This window comes from Doryrhamphus excisus, chromosome 2 (genome assembly GCF_030265055.1).
Source record: "Doryrhamphus excisus isolate RoL2022-K1 chromosome 2, RoL_Dexc_1.0, whole genome shotgun sequence".
Taxonomy (NCBI): domain Eukaryota; kingdom Metazoa; phylum Chordata; class Actinopteri; order Syngnathiformes; family Syngnathidae; genus Doryrhamphus; species Doryrhamphus excisus.
Genome location: NC_080467.1, coordinates 14,802,505 through 14,821,160, shown reverse-complemented (window position 1 = coordinate 14,821,160; position 18,656 = coordinate 14,802,505). Strand labels below are relative to the sequence as shown.

The 18,656-nt window shown below is 40.0% G+C and overlaps 1 protein-coding gene and 1 pseudogene across 4 annotated transcripts in view; one reads left to right on the top strand and one right to left on the bottom strand.

The window, feature by feature from the left end:
• Positions 1 to 18,656, bottom strand: part of LOC131120080 (alpha-1A adrenergic receptor-like) — a 201,736-nt pseudogene that overhangs the window by 33,800 nt on the left and 149,280 nt on the right.
• Positions 1 to 18,656, top strand: part of LOC131120078 (protein turtle homolog A-like) — a 47,636-nt gene that overhangs the window by 8,769 nt on the left and 20,211 nt on the right. For 3 of the 4 annotated variants that reach the window (XM_058065163.1, XM_058065164.1, XM_058065165.1), the window contains exons 2-7: positions 4,761 to 4,855; positions 4,979 to 5,179; positions 10,732 to 10,878; positions 11,570 to 11,718; positions 12,096 to 12,207; positions 15,155 to 15,296. In XM_058065163.1, coding sequence (XP_057921146.1) covers positions 4,795 to 4,855; positions 4,979 to 5,179; positions 10,732 to 10,878; positions 11,570 to 11,718; positions 12,096 to 12,207; positions 15,155 to 15,296 — 812 coding nt within the window. In that variant the 5' untranslated portion in view covers positions 4,761 to 4,794. Of the gene's footprint in view, positions 1 to 4,760; positions 4,856 to 4,978; positions 5,180 to 9,976; positions 10,539 to 10,731; positions 10,879 to 11,569; positions 11,719 to 12,095; positions 12,208 to 15,154; positions 15,297 to 18,656 lie in introns of those variants that run through there. The other variant, XM_058065166.1, reaches the window with a different exon arrangement.

Sequence of the window (18,656 nt, the reverse complement as noted above, 5' to 3'; positions counted from 1 at the left end):
GATTCTGTACTTTTGCTGCTGTGAAATGCTAATTTCCCCACTGAGGGACGAATAAAGGCATATCTTATTTTATCTAACAAGTCACAAACATTGCACAACATATCACGTTTTCTGAATGTGTATTGTATTTTAGCCTTTTTTAAGCTTGAAAATGCTTAATTTTAGGACCAATCAATAGTTTGTAATTTATGTAAAGCTGAAAGTTGTGGTGGGGCTGCAAACGAAACAATATAACAAACCTCATTCGTTATCTTATGATTAATAATGTTATTTTTCACAAAGTAAAGTTATGGAATTGTTTTGTTGTTGACATGTATTTTTTCACTGGGAGTAAGACTACCTGGCAAAAGCATTTCTGGAAAAATGTTGGCTTTTTGAGAAATGAGTTGTTTTAAAGAGCAACATTTCCTTTGCAGCGACTTTCTGTGAATGCACACCATTTTGCACTGCTCCATTTATATGTAATTTGCTGATCAAACGTCTCAGTGAGTGTTGACTGATGCAGAGACGAAGGCTCTGCATTTTGATGTGTAGTTTTTCCCCCAAGTGGGAAAACTGGGTCAGGTGGATATATTTGAGGTGGACAAATTCGATGTGTTGCCTTTTATGTCACCACCAATTTCAAACAAATTGTTTGGTCTCTGGTTTGAGCTTGGTGTGTGCATCACTAGAATGCAGAGATATGACCACTGTTACACGAGTACGTCTGTGAGTGAGTGCTTTTCGATGGGGAGGGGCCCACAGCAGAAGAACGAGACTTGCTTTCAGAATTTCCAATAGTTTTATATGTAGTTTCCATAGTTTCATCTCTCGTTGCTGTTCCCTGTGGCCAGCTTTTTGTTGTCTTTGCATTTTGCTCCCATCTTCCATGGTGTCTCTTACATATTTTTCCTCAAACATCTCCCTGCAGTACCTCATGCTCTGTCCGTCTTTCTTTTTCCCTTTTAGTTTTAGTCATGTTTTCAGTTAATGCTATTTTTAAGTAGTTTCTGCACTGTCACATTTTGTTTACTTCCTTACGCCACAGCTGTGTTTATTTGTACTTTGCCCACCTCTGCGTGAGTTGATCATAATAAAATAGCTTAAGTCATGCACTCGCTGCCTCAAGTCTATTCATCCCGGGGGCCCGAGCCTAGACAGAACATGACAGTTTGTCTAGAATCATGAATAAAGTAGAGACTGCTGATGTATCATTGGTTTCATTACATAAACCTAACATTCATTAAACTGTTTGTATTGTCCACCCTCGCAATATCGTGGTTTGATTATGGCCCCCTCGCTATATCGTGTTTTTTCAGAAACTGATTAATAAATTATCCCTGTTTTAAACTATGGTCTATTATTAGTCATAACATGCAACACAAGTAATATTTAGTATTCAGTAATGACACAAAACATTGAGACATTGTCGTAAGATTGCATGTCATGTCCCACATGAGAGAGTGCAATGAGTTGAAACCAATGAATAATAGGAGCGTAAAGATGACTATCGGGGTGTTATTTCATGTATACAGGGCTTTAATTGTGTTAAAAACAGTCATAAACAGGTTTTCTATGCTCCAATTACAAAAATATTCTATTTACTAACGTCCTTTCATCCATTTTCCATGCCACTTATCCTTATTAGGGTATGCTGGAGCCTATCCAAACTGACTTCTAGCAAAAGGCGGGGTACACCCTGGTATGGTCAATCCAATCCAATCCAATTTCATGCGGTCGGGTCTGGAACCAATTAACCCCTATAAATGAGGGACCACTGTGTAGTGTTTTTTTGTTAATTAGATTCCTTATGTAGCGACTCGGGTGTCATGTCGGTGCAGGACATCATCAAGATTCCATCAGGTTTACAATAATGCTGTGATGCAGTTCTCCCAGTGACATTTTGTCAGGCGGCAGTCAAGACAATATGCCTCACATCGTTAGTCTAACTCTGACTGCCTAATTCATATTGGACAGAGAGTGAGTTATTATTTCCTCAAAGATTTATGACTTATCCACCCTCCCCCATTTGCTCTTGTTCTTTGAGACGCCTGTGCTGACAACTTCTACACTTCTCTTGCAAAAAGCAACTTTTTCATTTCCGCAGTACTTTACTGGGTGGAATAAAAGTGTCCATCAAAAGCATGCTCACCAATTAAACATCCTAGCTCTGTCAGAAAGTGTTGGAAAGTAGTCTACTTTCCCAAACATTAAATGATTCTATTAAGAAATGGAACGAATAAGTATGCTAATGACCGATGTTGACTCAAGGAAGTTTTTTATTGCAAAATAAGGGTCAGGTGCAACATTTTTCATTGTGTTGATGTTTTTGTGTTAGTTAAGAAGGTCTTTACTGTTTAGCACGGATTGTTTGGTTTTAGAGTAGCTTGACATGTTTATTTTTGAACTGAAAAATAACAGACAGGAAGCAGAACTGGAGGTAGCAGAGATAAGGATGCTGAGGTTCTCTGAGGTTGGGAGTGACCAGGATGGATAGGATCAGGAACGAGTACATCAGAGGGACATTACATGTTAGAGGCCTTGGAGATAAAGTCAGAGAGGCTAGACTGAGATGGTTCGGACGTGTCCAGAGGAGCGATAGTAAATATATTGGTAGAAGGATGCTGCCAGGTAGGAGGCGTAGAGGAAGACCAAAGAGGAGGTTTATGGATGTAGTGAAGGAGGACATGAGGGTAGTTGGTGTGAGACAGACATATGCAGAAGACAGGGTTGCCTCCTGTGTGTGGCACCCATAATAAGGAATAAGTGAATGTAATATTTATGATATTTTAAAATGTTTTCAAACAAAACAACTGTTTGGGTCGTTGTGAGAATGAACAGAGGTATTATTGTCTGTATAGTCTGTACAGATTTTTGTTTTCTCTTCTTCTACTATGAACTCAGTACAAGACCTCTGGATGCCTTTACCATTCATCTTAACTTGTGTACTTCTCACACATCGAAGGAACTCACGTCCCACATCAGAGCAGACTAGACTAGGTCACCCACACAGGTTACCCACGAGGCCACCTTGCTCAAATGGGAAGTCTTGGCCTGCAACAATAGTTTGGCAGAAAAAAGGAAGAAACAATATCTTTGAAATACTGAATAACCTGGTACTGTATCTGTTGTGTTTCTACTATAATTTCACATTGCGTGGCTGAACATCCATTCCTTCAGTTCTGTGACTCATGTGTTGATATCAAGCCTTGTCAGAATTAACCTTCAGCATAGTTGATTGTTTTGCATGGGTGAAAAAATTATTTATACACGCTACTGTTAGTGTTATTTGGGAACTCATTTTCAAATCTCCGCTAAAAAGTAGTCTAACCTTCTAACTGTACATTTTTGACAAAAGTACCTGGTTTCCTGTCTGCACCTGTCACAATAATTGCTTTGTAAGCAGCCACCATTTTTTATGTTTCATCTGCACAAGACCCAGCTGCTGTAGGAAAATCCTCCATTGACTCATTTTTCCACTGTTCCTGTCCTTGTTGATTTTGCTCCATATTACAACGGCTTTAGAGGCACTCATATAAGTGATGATGTTGAGGGAAATGACAAGGAGCCATCAGGCAGTCATGTGTCAGCAGCCGTCTCTTGGTGTTTCACGTCCGGGTATTTCCTTTTGACAAATACTCTGACAGGGAATACTCAGAGAGATGGTCCAGCTTGTTATAATACTGTATTAGTGTTACAGTATGGTATACTGTGTCTTTGTGGGTCCCTAATATAGTGGTAGGGGTAACACACAGTTGGAAAGCTCTGCTTAAGAGTTTGGCTTTGGCAGTGCCCCTTTTAATTCAATAAGATGGTAATTCGGTCGCATGGGGCTCTGATTGTGTTTGTGTCTTACGCACAGCTGACAGCATTTCTGTTGAGGCACACACCCATTACGGTTTGATGACACTGGCAGCATCAAGTCAATTCCCTGTTGTTCAAGCAGGGATTGGACTATATTAACCTTTACGGAGGGTATTGTGTCGACTCGTCATTAAAAGACAATAGTGACAACATTTCGGGACTCCCACTTGTCAGGGGAGGATGTCTCTTGATCTGAGTTATTATCCTTTGTGTCGGCCGCACTCTCTTCAATGTGACTTTTACTTCACAAAGAGCTGTGACGAAAAGGCCTAGTGGCTTGAAACCTTTGCTTATAAGTAGAGATAGTTTAGAAGGGTGCTGTGTAAGCGCTTGTATAGTTGCCTCACTCTGGTGTTGTTCAATCTATCTATATGTCCTTGGCACGATGCGGCAAATATAAAGGATATTGCTGGGAAATGTTCTTCTCACTACTGTTGTGTGAACTAGAGCTATGAGTAATAGGTCTGAACCTTAGCAAGGGCAATTATTTAGAAGCCCTCAACTAAAAACTGTAACAATTGAGACAAATTCAGACTTTGACTCCAGCTGAGCTTATTTTCGTCCTTGAGTGCTGCGTGATCCAAATGTCTTCACTGATGAGCTCTAAATAAAACACTTAGATGTCGTTATGCACATGACTCGCTGAAGATTTACGTGACATTATGACATTTACTTTCATAAACGGATATAAGGGCCAGGGTGTTTTTCTGGCCACGGAAGCAACTTTACCCATTTGTGTAATGATATGGGATGAATTCCAATCATTGGAAAGCTATATAAAAATTGGAAAGCTTCTCTCCCACTGTCTGTAAAATGATGACGAAAATAGAACCTCAAGCTGGAGCCCGTTTCACAGACGGTCGTTTATGCAGCCAAGTTATTCATGTGATTGTGACAATTGTGTCTTTTGCCAACAGATTGAGTATGCTGCAGGTTGTCTGAGTGACAGATATGGGGTCAAGAAGATCTTATTTACTCATTCTGTCAGTGTTGGCACTTGTTTGCCTATTCCGTAAGTATATTTGCATTTCACTCTCCCTTCATCTTATTTCATGTGATCTTTTGACACCATTGAGTATAATTCTTTGAATTTCACATCATATTAAGAAAAATGTCAATTTACAAAAATTTGCAGGGACTAACCATGGAGAAAGACCAGAGGTGCGCGGAACTGTCAGAGGTGTTGTCGAGTTGGAATGTCGTTTTCCTCCATCGGATTCAGCTGACGTGTCCTCTGGGTCACACCATGTGGTAGAATGGGTACGACAAGGACTTGACATCCCTGTGCTGATCAAATTTGGATCCTACACACCTCGTGTCCATCCACAATATGATGGTAAGGGCACATGTTTACACAGGAAATGCTCTGTTATAGACGTATGTATACGTCTTTTACATGTTTTATGTGAGAGAGGTAAAAAGAGGTGATGATGCAACTACACAATGGAAGAGCTCATGTCTGGTGCAGTTTTAAGCCTTTAAAGGTGACAGAAGGGCATTTTATAAGAGCTCAGAATGCATATTTCTCATGTAAAATAGCAGTCCGCAGCAACAAGGAAGTCAAAAAGCCGTGTAGCTTGCAAGAGGTTACGAATTGAAGGGAAATTTTAATGCATGTGCATAAATTATTTTCATGTAAAACATACATTTTTTGTGTCATTTATGTTGTGGCATAGATATAGATATATATAGATATTGGGCAAGTATGGCAAAATTATGGCAAGTATGGCAAAATTTGTGTCAAAGTGAAAGTTATGCTTATCTTCTATTGCTGATTACTAAGGAATGGAAAAAAGACGAAACAAACTTTTTTTCTGATGAAGGGTCACAATATTCTGTGTGCCTTGAAAAATCACTCAAAATCATCAAAGTACTGAGAGGGATGGTTTTTGACAGTTTGCTGGGATTTAATGAGTTAATTGGGATGTCAGTATTTGGCTCAATATACCTTATTTGTGTTTTAGTCACCTTGCCCATTGTAATTGGACATTATTAATTATTAATAGTCATGATGAAGGCGCTTTTAATGAAATTCAGTCCCTGTGTTATCTGTGGAAAGACTGCATAACAATATCCTGTCCCCAGACAACAGATAAACAATAGACAGAACCACACCTTTCTGGCCTTTCAAAACTAGCCTCTGTGGGAGTGACTTTTAAAAGGAGCTCCCTTTTGTTGCATCATCATCTTTTGTGCCTACCTCTTTGACAAGAAACGGTGTCTGGGGGGAAAAGATCCTCGATGCACTGAGACTACTTTTGTGTAGATCCGGTCATCCTTTAAAGTCACAAACAATGAAACTAGAGTGGACAAAAGCTGGAGTGCATGACTAGTTGTCACATATCTGTCTTTTGTCAGAGTTGTTCTCCATTCCATCCAGCAGTTTGACATGAAATTCAACCTAGCTACCTTTACCTTTTTGGATTCCTGCAGGGGGGAATAAATCAGACCTGCAAACATGAACACATTTTTGTACACGGCCCTCATTTTGACCCATGAATTGAATTGAATTTTGCCGATTTCAGTTTCAAGCTCAGTCTCTGCACATTGCATGCACCTCCCAAAAAACCCAGGAGTTGCAGCAACGTGCACGATTAACACTGGAATCCCTTGTCTTGTTGCCTTTAATTGACTGCAGACTGACAAAATATGATTCATTGATGTTATACAACCCTTTGTGTTTGGATTTGATCGCTTTGTTGTTGCTCTGTCTTCCTAAATGTCTTCGTGGTGTCTCTTTTGTCTGGGAGATTTGTAGCTCTGTACGCCATCGCTTCTCAACACGTGATGAAACCAGGTTTTCTGCTCTGGTTATGAACTCAAATGTATTACACCATGATGCGCTCTCAGTTTATTCATTTTCTGTCAACACCTTTGAGGAAATGAAAAGAAAGGGTGTCGTAGCATATTTGGAGGTCATATCGGGATTCTCCTGATAGAATGTAAAATTGACTCACCAAGCTCAAGACAATGTTAAAATAAACTTACTTAGGTGCCATTTCAAATTAATCATATCAAGTAGACCCCAACAATCAGGATATTTTAGTGTTTGTTTGCCAAAGTCCTTGCATTTATCAGAGCCAAAGATCTTGTCAGTGTACATGGGATGCCGCTCCCTTGCCTTACCTGGCCAGGAAAAATGATATGGCCATTTACATAGCCATAAAGTCAGCTTGAACCTTGACTGTTGAATTACTGTGAACGGGAGTAGAGCTGAATTTAATTTCAGGCGAGGCCCATAAAGGACAGTCGCCCTTTTGTGGCTCGCTCTGAAAATGATCCATCAACGTGTGCTGAGGGTCACGTTTTATAGTAACTGTGGATGTTACAGTGTCAGATGGGGCAGGGAAAAACGCTGATATTTAAGGCCCCCAAATGTCTCTTTCACCTTTGTCCTGTGATTTACTCTGCAATGTTTGCGTACACCTGCGCAGGCCGTAAATCACCCTACACACACATACACACACCCACAATACCAGAATATCTCTCTACTCCAGTGACACACAGAAACTACTCTGCTGAAGCCACACAAAGGCTTTGAAAAGGGTTTATTGTAATCTGCTGCTTCACATAGCTACCTGTCTGTGGGAGTAACAGGTGCATCATGGGAAACTATCCACTTTAAACAACTACTGGTGTGGATTTCACATCCTCAGGTCATGTTCTCAGGTGTCACGGCTGTTTGGCTTGGAGACCCAAAGTCCAACGGTGACTAGTCAAGCTCGCTTGAGTGAATAACAGCTTTTCCCGATAGTGGGTAACTATTTATCTTTGTTTTAGATCATGTGTAAACTTGCCAACGTGTGCGATTAAATGGATTTGTAGCCTGCTGCCCAGAAAGGTTGAAATAGGATTGAATGTATTTGTTTTAATTGAGAAGTAAAAAACAGAGGATTAGTATCAGCTTTGTGAACAGCACAGACTCTCTCATCAGCCATACTGCTGCTCTATAAAAAAATAAATACAGCTGCATAAATGTGCTTTTAGTGAGCTCATCCCGTTTAAATCCCATCGCGCTCAGCGAGAGAAGACTGTGTACAGACGTTAACATTTTACACACGGCTAACATGGCTAATATGCTTCCTCTATCACACGGACACACGCACGAGCATTTGCACTGGAATTACTCATGTTTGCTTCAGCCTCAAGTGTCTCTGTGACTGATAGGGAGGTATAGATATCGAGATGCACAAGCAGGTAAAGGTGAAACAATATCTTTCTCTGTCCAAATGAAAGCTGTCTCAACATCATCTCAGACAATATGGCACTTCTCCTATAACTTACACATGGCACAGTGTTTATTTTTGAAATGCATCCAGTGGCATCACAGTAAAAGAAGCATAAATGTGTTCATTACGCGACATTAGTTTGAGGGAAGAGCTGCTGCCAACTAACGCATCTCCACTGGCTCCAGTAAACTTTAACATTAAATTCTTATCATGCGACAAGGACTTCTAAATGAATCACTTGTGTACAAATAGCATACATATAAAAAAAACTCTTTGAAAATTCAGAAAGAGCATTGTATTTCAATCCAGCTTTGAATGGTTTCCTCTTTCTCAGTCATCTGAGAAAGTATTGAAGAATGAAACCTTGTAAAGAGTTTGGAAAATAAATGCTTTGGGCAACCTGGTGAGTCAGTGTGTGTGTGTGCATGAATTCACCTGATGGAAGACATTGTTTTGGACCAGTCAGCTAATTGAATGGAGCCAGTGAGCTGAATGGCGGATGTGCAGAGAAAGGAACGTTTCACTCAGTGGTATTTGGGAAGGAATACATACTGTAATTTGTTCAAACTACAAAGATGTTAGCTGAAATTTCGCTTGGTGTTATATCATCTAAAGCTTGACTAGAACAACACATGAATTATTCTTAATGGGAAATGATTGAAACAGTCTGAGGCAGTGTTCTAAAGCATAGATTGTCAAGTGGTGGGTGGTGGACCCGTGAATGCACCTAACCGTGATGAGATCCTTAGGTCCATTGTTATGCCATACATCCATGAACATCACCTCATGTTTCAGCAAGATAACGCATGACCCCATGTTGCAAGGATCTGTACACAATTCTTGGAAGCTGAAAATGTCCCAGTTCTTGCATGGCCAGCATACATGGCGGACATGTCACCCATTGAGCATGTTTGGGATGTATTTGACCGGCGTATACGACAGCGTATATCAGTTCCTGCTTGATATCCAGCAACTTAGCGCAGCCATTGAGCCATTGGAGTGGACCAACATTCCACAATTGACAATCTGATAAACTCTATATGTGAAGAAGACGTAAATGGTAATATTGTGTATCTGGAATGAATTTTAGATCTTTAAATCCATCTCATGAAAAATAAGAGCAAAAACAAAAGTGTTGCATTTATATTTTAGTTGAGTGTATATGAGAAATTTGAGTTGAAAAATGTTGCCGCTTGTCATTAACGGATATTGGTCTGGTCCCACAGCGAAACCAGGTGAGAATCTTTGTTCTAAAGCATTTAACCCAGTTTTTAAAAATATGTAAACAACATGTACAAGACTCAAAGAAAACACACATTGACATTGACATGTTAAAACCCCTACCAAATTTTAGAGTCTTGCTGCAGGGCTTTGGCCTTGTTCAGTCGTAAGGCGTTAGTGAGCATGGTCTGATCATGGTTAATTCTATATTCCATGCCTACCTCAGAGATATTTTAGAGTGTTGCTGTTGAGCCCTAACCGTGTCAGCTGTTGCAGTAACAAAATGTGAATATCTTCACTTTACAGTAGGACAAGACTCATAACACAAGTATCTTGAATGCAAAAAACTCGATATTGATATTGGTCATTTTTATTTTGAGGAAATGTCATAGCAGGAATAATTCAAATGTGAAATACCTTTTAATAAATATACTCAGTATCGCTGACATATATTTCTGTGAGTGCAAGACTTCATTTGCCACTACTTTTCATGAAGTGAACTTACTTTTATGGTGTGACGGTGATTGAACACAGCAAAAAATTATATTTGAGTGCATCTCAACTTTACATTTTCACTCCTTTGTCAGGTTTGGACACCATGTCATCTCGACTATACCAGTCATCTAGACTAGTTGTGTTTCATGTGTCAGACTCACATGACCTCCCATTTAAATCTCTCACCATCATGTACTTCTCAAATGGTACTATTACTCGGTTATGTTTTGATGTCAAACCAGCCTTTTTCCTTTTTCTTTAAACTGACAACTCCCAGTCACGTTTGTTGCCTCCGTACAACATTTTTGCTGCGGCACTGCGGTGACCTATTTATCACACTCAGCTAGTAAACATTGGACTGCCGTGGGTCGAAGGTTGGATTTGGAAATCCTTTTGTGTGATAAAAGGGTATTTTACTTGACATTAACTACACCCCTCCCTTCTATTCCCTGTGGAATTAGTCCCCTTTGGCAGCCTAGAAAAGTAAATAGTGTGTGTTATCGGCAATGACATGCCTACTTCTGACTTCCTGCTTGTCTCCAACTGTCAGGACCAACATTTTCTGCACAGGCCTAGGGACTTAGGATCCTGTGTTATTTAACACACATCTCAATGGCGGCCACAAAACAATGTTTTTGTATCTTTTCATATTTAGACATGTTCAGAGAGGACAGGTTGTCTTTATTTCTTTATCATATGTACAATTTTACCTTTTCATAGAAATTAATAAAGCTCGAGCTACCCTGCTGGGTGAGTCATCACTTTGCAACCATCAGATCAGATTTCTGCATTGTTTTGCACTTGTGTTTTTTGGGTCATTTTCAGACAATGACGCAGAACAAAATAATGTTTTTAGCATAGCTACACGTGAGACATCAATGTTACGTGCATGGAATCCCTTGCTCTTACTTGTTTACCTGTATCTACGTATATGCCTGTGCAGGACGGGTGTCTCTGGTGGGGATCAACACTCTGAGGTTGGAGGGTCTGCAGTTGGACGACCAGGGCTTATATGAGTGCAGGAGCATCTTATTAGATAAACCAACTGAGGAGCTTCGCAACGGGACCTGGATAATGCTTTCTGTAATTGGTGAGCTCTTAGCCCTTATAGTCACTTTGTTCTATACATCACATCATTTTACTTGTCAAAAGTCTCTTTTTAGCTATGAAAAGGTAATACAATTTATAGTTTTCTAGATTTCTGAATATTGCAGAGGGTAAGCAGGGCTGTTTCTTGCTCTGGCTGAACTATGTGAGTACGTAGGACCCCAAAGAAGTTTTTGGAATCACTGCTAAAGCTTTAGTTAGTGTTACAATTTTGATCATTTATAACTTTAATAACAAAAAGATATTTAAATTTTGAAAATATAGATCAAAATGTAAAATAAAATTGTCAAAAGCAAGGCGAGACAGTGATGTGTGAGCGTCAGGTAAGAGATGAATGTAATGACGTCTAATTGTATGATGCACTTGAAGACAAGAGAGCTTTTTTCTATAGCTCTGACAGGATGGATGAGAGATTTGAAAGGAGCGAGTGGTTATGAGAAAAGGTTATTGATAATTGATAGCACCTGATGACAGATAACACAACGACAAGCTGTAATTAACAGAAGAAAAAAATATGACATAGAAATATTCAAATATTTTTCAAACTGAAAAGGATGCAAGCAGCCAGCCATTGGAGTCATTTAAAGAAAGGGCTGAGAGAAATCTGATTATTTTGTTATTTTTGAAGAGTATTTTTTCTCTAAACTTATGGTAGTTAATGTTCTGTCCAACAGCGCCCCCTACCTTTACCAAAACCCCACCTCCTGTGCTGGAAGGTGTGGTTGGCAATCACCTCTCTCTTGTCTGTGCTGCCATTGGCAACCCTCTTCCAGCCATCACTTGGCTCAAAGATGGAAGCGTGATTCAAAGAGGGAACGGCCAGGTAAGTGTGTACTAATTCCTTATACGAGTAATTGGCATCCTGTCATTGCAAATATTGGTGCAGCCATTCCTCCCTTATGACCCAATATGGAAGTATGCAGTATTAGACCAATATTAGGTACCATTTCAACAGTGTTGGATAAGCATATTCCTCCTTTCTTCAAACCAAGATTCCAATGTATTTTTACCTTATTTTCCAATACGGACTAGATGAACTCTATGTTTTAATCCAATCCAAACATCACACTAAACCTATTATATATCTGAGGTCCCTTCAGTACAATGTTTTGCCTAGTAACCATTCATATGATCTGTAGTTATTCCCCTTGACGATATGTGTATGATACATCTGTCTATCTGTCATATCATGTTTACCAGGAGCAAGTCTTATCTCTGCCAGCAGTGAGCATGCAGTCAGCAGGACAGTATACCTGTCACGCTTCCAATACAGAGGGAAACGTGACTCTCGAGACAAAAGTAAAGATAAAAGGTCAGTAACAGCCTGTCTGTCAGTCTGTCGTTCTCCTGTCAATTTATCTGTCTTTAGATTTGCCTGCTTGTTCCTTTGGGAAGTCTCATGTCTTCGTGCTGGTATGGCCGTGAGCCAGTGCAATTTACATTTTAAGTTTCTCCCTCTTGCATCATAACGGAGGAGCAAGGGACTCCCCAACTGAACACTTTTCTTATTAGCTCCTTGTGCAGTTGATGCCATGATATTAGGCAAGTCGTCCAGCACCATCATATCCATGTTTAAATGTTTGGGCTGTCTCTGGCAAGCTTTTTGTGCTTTTGCCAGGCTGCAAATGTTGGAGCGATGCTGGCATTTCAGGTGGCTGATAAGGTATTTTTTGCTGATTACGGTGAATTTGGTGCAACTACCACTAAGGGTGTCTGGATCTGATATTGATATCAATACCAATACCAACATCAGCCCAAAAAACAATATTGGATAATCAACTTATAGATCAACCTCAGATAATGGCACTCTGATACAAACAGTGTATTCCAGACACTTGTATTTACCATGCAGAACCCATGTGATCATGCTAGCTTGTTTAGCAGGTGATGTCAGTGTTTTTCATTTTGGATTGTTTACTGCATGTAAAACTACAACTGTAAAAATATACACACATGTTTTGTGTAAATATTGTTGGATTTATTTGGAATTTATTTGGTTAGCATCCATTTCAGTTAGAGTCAGGCCTACTGGATTAATGATGCTAACCAAAGTTTCATTGCATATAAAATCACAACCTCACATACCTCAATCATACCTATGGACAATTTAGATTTGCCATTAACCTAACATGCATGTTTGAAAACCCATGCACCAACTCCACACAGAGATGCCCCAGCGGAGATTCCAACCCCACTCTCCTGACTGTGTGGCCAATATGCTAACCACTAGTCCACCATTCGTCCCTCACATCCTTTTGAATTTTTTTCAAGTTGGAAGAGGCTGTAGGATGTGTTTTCTCATATAATTTTTCCAAGATTGGCAGGTCAGTTATTGTTGTTAGTAAATATTTAAGTAACATGAAAACATACATTGCTGGCCAGACAGAGTACCACATTAAAATCTCACTGAAGCAATAAGTCTCCTTTATGTCGCCTTTATGTGGTAGTAGAGCTGCGTGACTGCACCCCTTTCCATCTGCTGCCTGCCACTTTGTCCAGAAAATTAGCTGAGAACATTGGAAGGCCTGTTTGGCTCATCAAGCGCTGTGGTGGTTCTGTGCTGGATCCTGTAGTAGCTGCTCAAGATGCTTTTCTAAAATGCTGACAGGCTGCCAAAACGGTCCTTCCAATGTTTCAGAGTAGCAAGACAGACTAAAGGAGGAAAGTATTGTCATTATATAATTTTACTGGGTATACATATTGATCTGATTACCATGTGCGGCAGTGTGAAATTGGATTATGCCATAACTTTCCTGCATTAAAAAATAACATGAAAATTCAGACTTCAATAAGTAATTTATCGTCCCTGAAGGAACCTGACACTGTTTTATAGTACACCTTACATGCATACACATGCACGAACCATGATTTTGTATAGGCATGCAGTTATGGTGAGTGGGCTGCACGCATAGAAAGGTGGAACTAAATATTTGTGATGGACTCAATTCGGGACACATGATCAAGGCACCAGCATCACACAGCTAGCCCCTTGTACTAAATACAATACAATGTTCTGGAAACACCACAAAGACATACTGTGAAGGCTCACCTCAAATAAGGGCAGTTTTGCTCAAAAAACAGTGTGCTTGAGAGTCAAACTACCACCACTCCAGTATCCCATTCCATATCTTGGTCCAACGAATTTCTACCCATTTTAAAACTACATTGGCCATATTTTCAATCACTTTTAGAGTGATAATCATCTGCCAAGAACCCTAATGCTCTAATGCAGCCCAGGCTAAGTCATATTATCTATGCTTATGGCTGCTTGACTCAGGAGCACTGCCACATGGCTTGATATCTGATCAGGATTAGCCCGGATTAAAAGCCTTAAGTAACCCATAAACTGTCAGTTATGCGTATATCCGTCAAGCATTAGGGTTTTAAACCAGTGATTCTGCACTTTGAAATAATAGGATGCCGAGAACCAAACAATTTTGTAAACATTATTTGAAAAATGATAGACGACCAAATTATTTTACTCTGACGTCACTTTGGGGTGAAAGTTGGGCACACACGATCACCACAGGCAGTTGCAAAGTAAAACAGCAAGCTTTCTCACCGATGATGCTGGAAACCATTGCCGGACTAATGGGGATAATGGAGAGCAAGAAAGCTAAATTCTAACCAATGATGACAGCAGCTACTTATAATTTGACACTTCCATGCTAATGCGTCAAACCACTTGTGTGTTTGTTGTTGTGTCATTTTAGATTAAAGTTAAAAGGAGCTATCCAGCACATTTCACAATGGCATTGAAGATGTTGTTGCTATTCCCGTCCAAGACTAGATTTTCGGAGCTTACCACCAACAGTGGGCTGTAACAACATGCTGCGTCTGTCACCCACACACATCAAACCATGTTATTATCATATTCTGTGAATATAAAAAAAAAATCGAACTCCAGGCTCATACTGATGACGAGTTAGTATTCAATTTGTGGTTTAAACTTGATGCTGTGCTTGTTTTTGTTTTCTACGTCGGCAAATGATTTGATTCATTTGTGAAATGCATGTGATAACTGCTTTTAGGGTGAATATGATTGTAATAGCAGCTTTTGCTGATGGATCCTGGCAGTATATCGCAGTGTTGGGAGGTCCACTGTTGGCGGCGGATTTCAGGGGACTGGACTGCTGCGTGGTGGGGAGGACAGCACAGGCTCAGGGGCTGATTTGCCTCAGAATGTGAACTTCTGAAACCCTTGTGAAGTCATTGTAGAATATAATAAGTTGTGTTTTTGTTTGCTTGACTTTCCCCAGGTCCCCCTGTCATCATTGTACCTCCCAAAAGCACCTCTCTCAATGTATCCCAGAATGCACTTCTTCACTGTCAGGCGGTGGCCGACCCCCCCAACATGACCTACGTGTGGCTGAAAGGAGGAGAGAACGTCTACCATGTAGAGTGAGTGCTTAAAATCAAATCAATGAATGTGCAGGTTGACTTTGTATTGTCTTATTTTGGTTTTAGCGAGCAGAAGTGGAAGTAGGCACTGAATGTGTGACAAGAAATGAAAGCATGAAAAAAACTGCACCTTTGCCAAGATACAAAGAACATAAATACTTCAAATAGATGCTTATTAGAACAACAACACAAAGTTATGGTGACATTGACATGTCGACATTGCAAAGATATGTCACAGGAGACTGGGAAATATGCCATATATTCTTTTCCACTCTCAAATGTGGATCTGTGCACGTGTGTGTGTGCGTGCATACGCGTATGTGTCTGAGACAGCCCCAAGAGAGTCAGTCTTTCATACATTGGCCACTATAGTATAGCAACAAGTAAAGGAAAATAAATGTATTTTATACACATGTATAAACAAAAATACCTCACAGTGTATAAACTGTGCAACTTGACGCTAGATTTCTCTCTTATGAGGCAAAGAAAATGCTTATGACAACTAAAGCTAATCATAAGAGAATGCTGTATTCCACCAGTGTGCTTTCAAGATCCCGATGAAGTCATATTTCATTGATTATGTTTTCTTCTAATAATGACCTAAACACACAGATACACATTTTCTGATTTTAAATGAAAGTAAATGTTCTCCCATTAGATTTGTTTTTATCCTCATTGTTGCAGCTTCTCTCTTTACAGTACTGAAAATGACTTTCCAACAATTCCTTCATGAATAAGCATGAATTGTTTTGCTTAAACAAAAAAGAAAAGCTCAGTGGCTGAATCAGTTAAATATTTACATGTTGAAATTCAAAAGTCAATTTGAACAAATTAAAATAAATACTGTAATAAAGTGACCCCACTCCACAGATTTTTGTTGTGATACGAGTTGAGAAGTCAGCATATCAAAAGATTACAGACTTTATTACAATAGCAGACCTGCCAACTTGTACACATTTTTTGTATTCCGCACGCATTTTGACCCCTAACTACGCTTTGCTGCGTTCAGTTTGTCTGAAAGCCTATTCGCTGACCACTCAGATTTAAGCCTGAATTACTTTGTGTGCTTGAATGCATCATCATTGGACAGCAGTGCATGGACAGCAAAACGGCGTACAGTGCTTCAGGTATTACGGCTGACACAGAGTTGCTCTTTGCTCTGTGTGTGTTACATGAACAATTAATAAGTTTGATGTTTATATTGAGAGTGTTTGATATTTAAAGTTTCATTTATATTGTGTGTTGGATGAGAGTTTGTCTGTTGTACACCATGTACAGTCTGCAACAGCTTGTTTTGCAACAAATTACAGTAATTGGGCATCTTCTGGTTGTTACGCAGTAATTATATCCATTAGACCTCTTCTTCTTCTTTCTCTTTCTCTTTGGGCTTTTCCCTTCAGGGGTCGCCACAGCAAATCAATCGTCTCCATCCAACCCTGTCTTCCGCATGTGTATCTCTCACACGAACTACCTTCAAGTCCTCCTTCACTACATCCATAAACTTCCTCTTTGGTCAACCTCTATGCCTCCTACCTGGCAGCTCTAAACGCAGCATCCTTCTACCAATATATTCACTCTCTCTCCTCTGGACATTTGGTGTATTCATTCCTGATCCTATCCATCCTGGTCACACCCAATGTGAACTTCAGCATCCGAATCTCTGCTACCTCCAGTTCTGCTTCCTGTCTTTTCCTCAGTGGCACTGTCTCTAGACCAAACAACATGGCTGGTCTCACCACAGTTTTGTATCCATTCCCTTTCAAACTCTATCACACATCACGCCTGACACTTTTCTCCACCCGTTCCATCCTGCCTGCACTAGACCTCCATCTACAAAATATGTCAATTGCCTGCAAAACTATTTTCTATGCTGCTTATCCTCACTAGGGTTGTGGGTACGCTGGAGCATATTGCAGCTGTCTTTGGGCATAAGGCAGGGTACAGCCTAGTCGCTAGCCAATCACAGGGCACATATAGACAAACAACCATTCACACTCACATTCATACCTATGGACAAATCTGTTGGATTTCCTCATATACGTCGCCATTTTACTCTCTCAGTGTGCAATACACCAAATTCTGCCTTCTTCATTTCCAAACTGTTGCTGCTGATGATTGGAGGAAAATAGAACTGTTGCCCCTTGCTGGGACAGAAATACATTTCATACAAGTCTGAAATTCACACACAAGATGCATAAGACTTTAGCTCCCTTGAATAAAAGCTAAAGACGTTGATAGACAATGACTTGTGGTGGCTGCCAACTAACTAACCGGCCTTGATTAGACGAATCATAGTGAATAAGTTCTCCTTCCTTGTAGACAATGTCGGCCCAAAAACAAGCATTCAACATGTTCTATTTGTTTGGGTTGAAATAAGCTATAAAAATAAATGTTACAAAAATCACTAGCTCGCGGCCATTTTAATTTTGTGTAAGTAGCTCTTTCAAGGAAAAAAAAAAGCTTGCCAAGGAGCTGCTGCAAAAAATAATAAAGCTACTGCACTTAACTCACAGAGTCCGGAGTGACTGGCAAGGCCAAAAGCAGCTACACAGGGAAGAATAGCAAATGCAAGAAGGTAAGTGCAGAAAGTGAGTATAGGGGAAAAAAAAATTGTTTAGTGCACACTTATATGCACCCGTGAGTTTGTGTTATAAGGTGTAAGCCAACTTCATGTTTGTTAAATAAAATAAAATAAAAAAATCACATTTCATATGAAAAATCCAAAAAGCTACATTTTTCCCGACCACACACAAACATGCCTCACGCATTTGGTTCCTCTAAAACCAAGGAACTTCATTTTCGCTCCAGTTCCATGCAGTTAGAGGGTAAATTTCCCGCAGTGGAAAAGGGACTTTATTGCATTCCTAATGAGAGTAAGAAGTAGGTAGTGTGCAAACTGTGGGCAAACTGCAACCCGTGGGGCCCATCAGGTCCATGAAGTATCTAAATCTGTAAGCTGTATCAAAAGCTGTATCTGGCAACATGACTTGCACTTCTATTTTGGCATGCTTGAGTTGTACAAGAAAAAGATGCAGTCTATAACTTGGACAAAAAAGGTGACCCACACACAATGTAACCTACCTACTGCATCATGTGTGCATACAAATAAATATCTACGCAAACTACCCATGCCAAAATTACATCCATGGAGTCCTGCCATAAGGCATGCTGGGTAGCTTGTGGTACTGTCTCTCGCAACAATCTGCTGTGTTTGTCGCATGGAAGGGAAGTAAACAAGAAGATACTAATGATATTCAATGTTTTATTGCCCACAGCTCATATTGTTGATGCCGCTGGACTACCTAGCATGCCTTGCGGCACTTGTAAATAACAGTTAATGTTACGTGTTATTTTTACCGC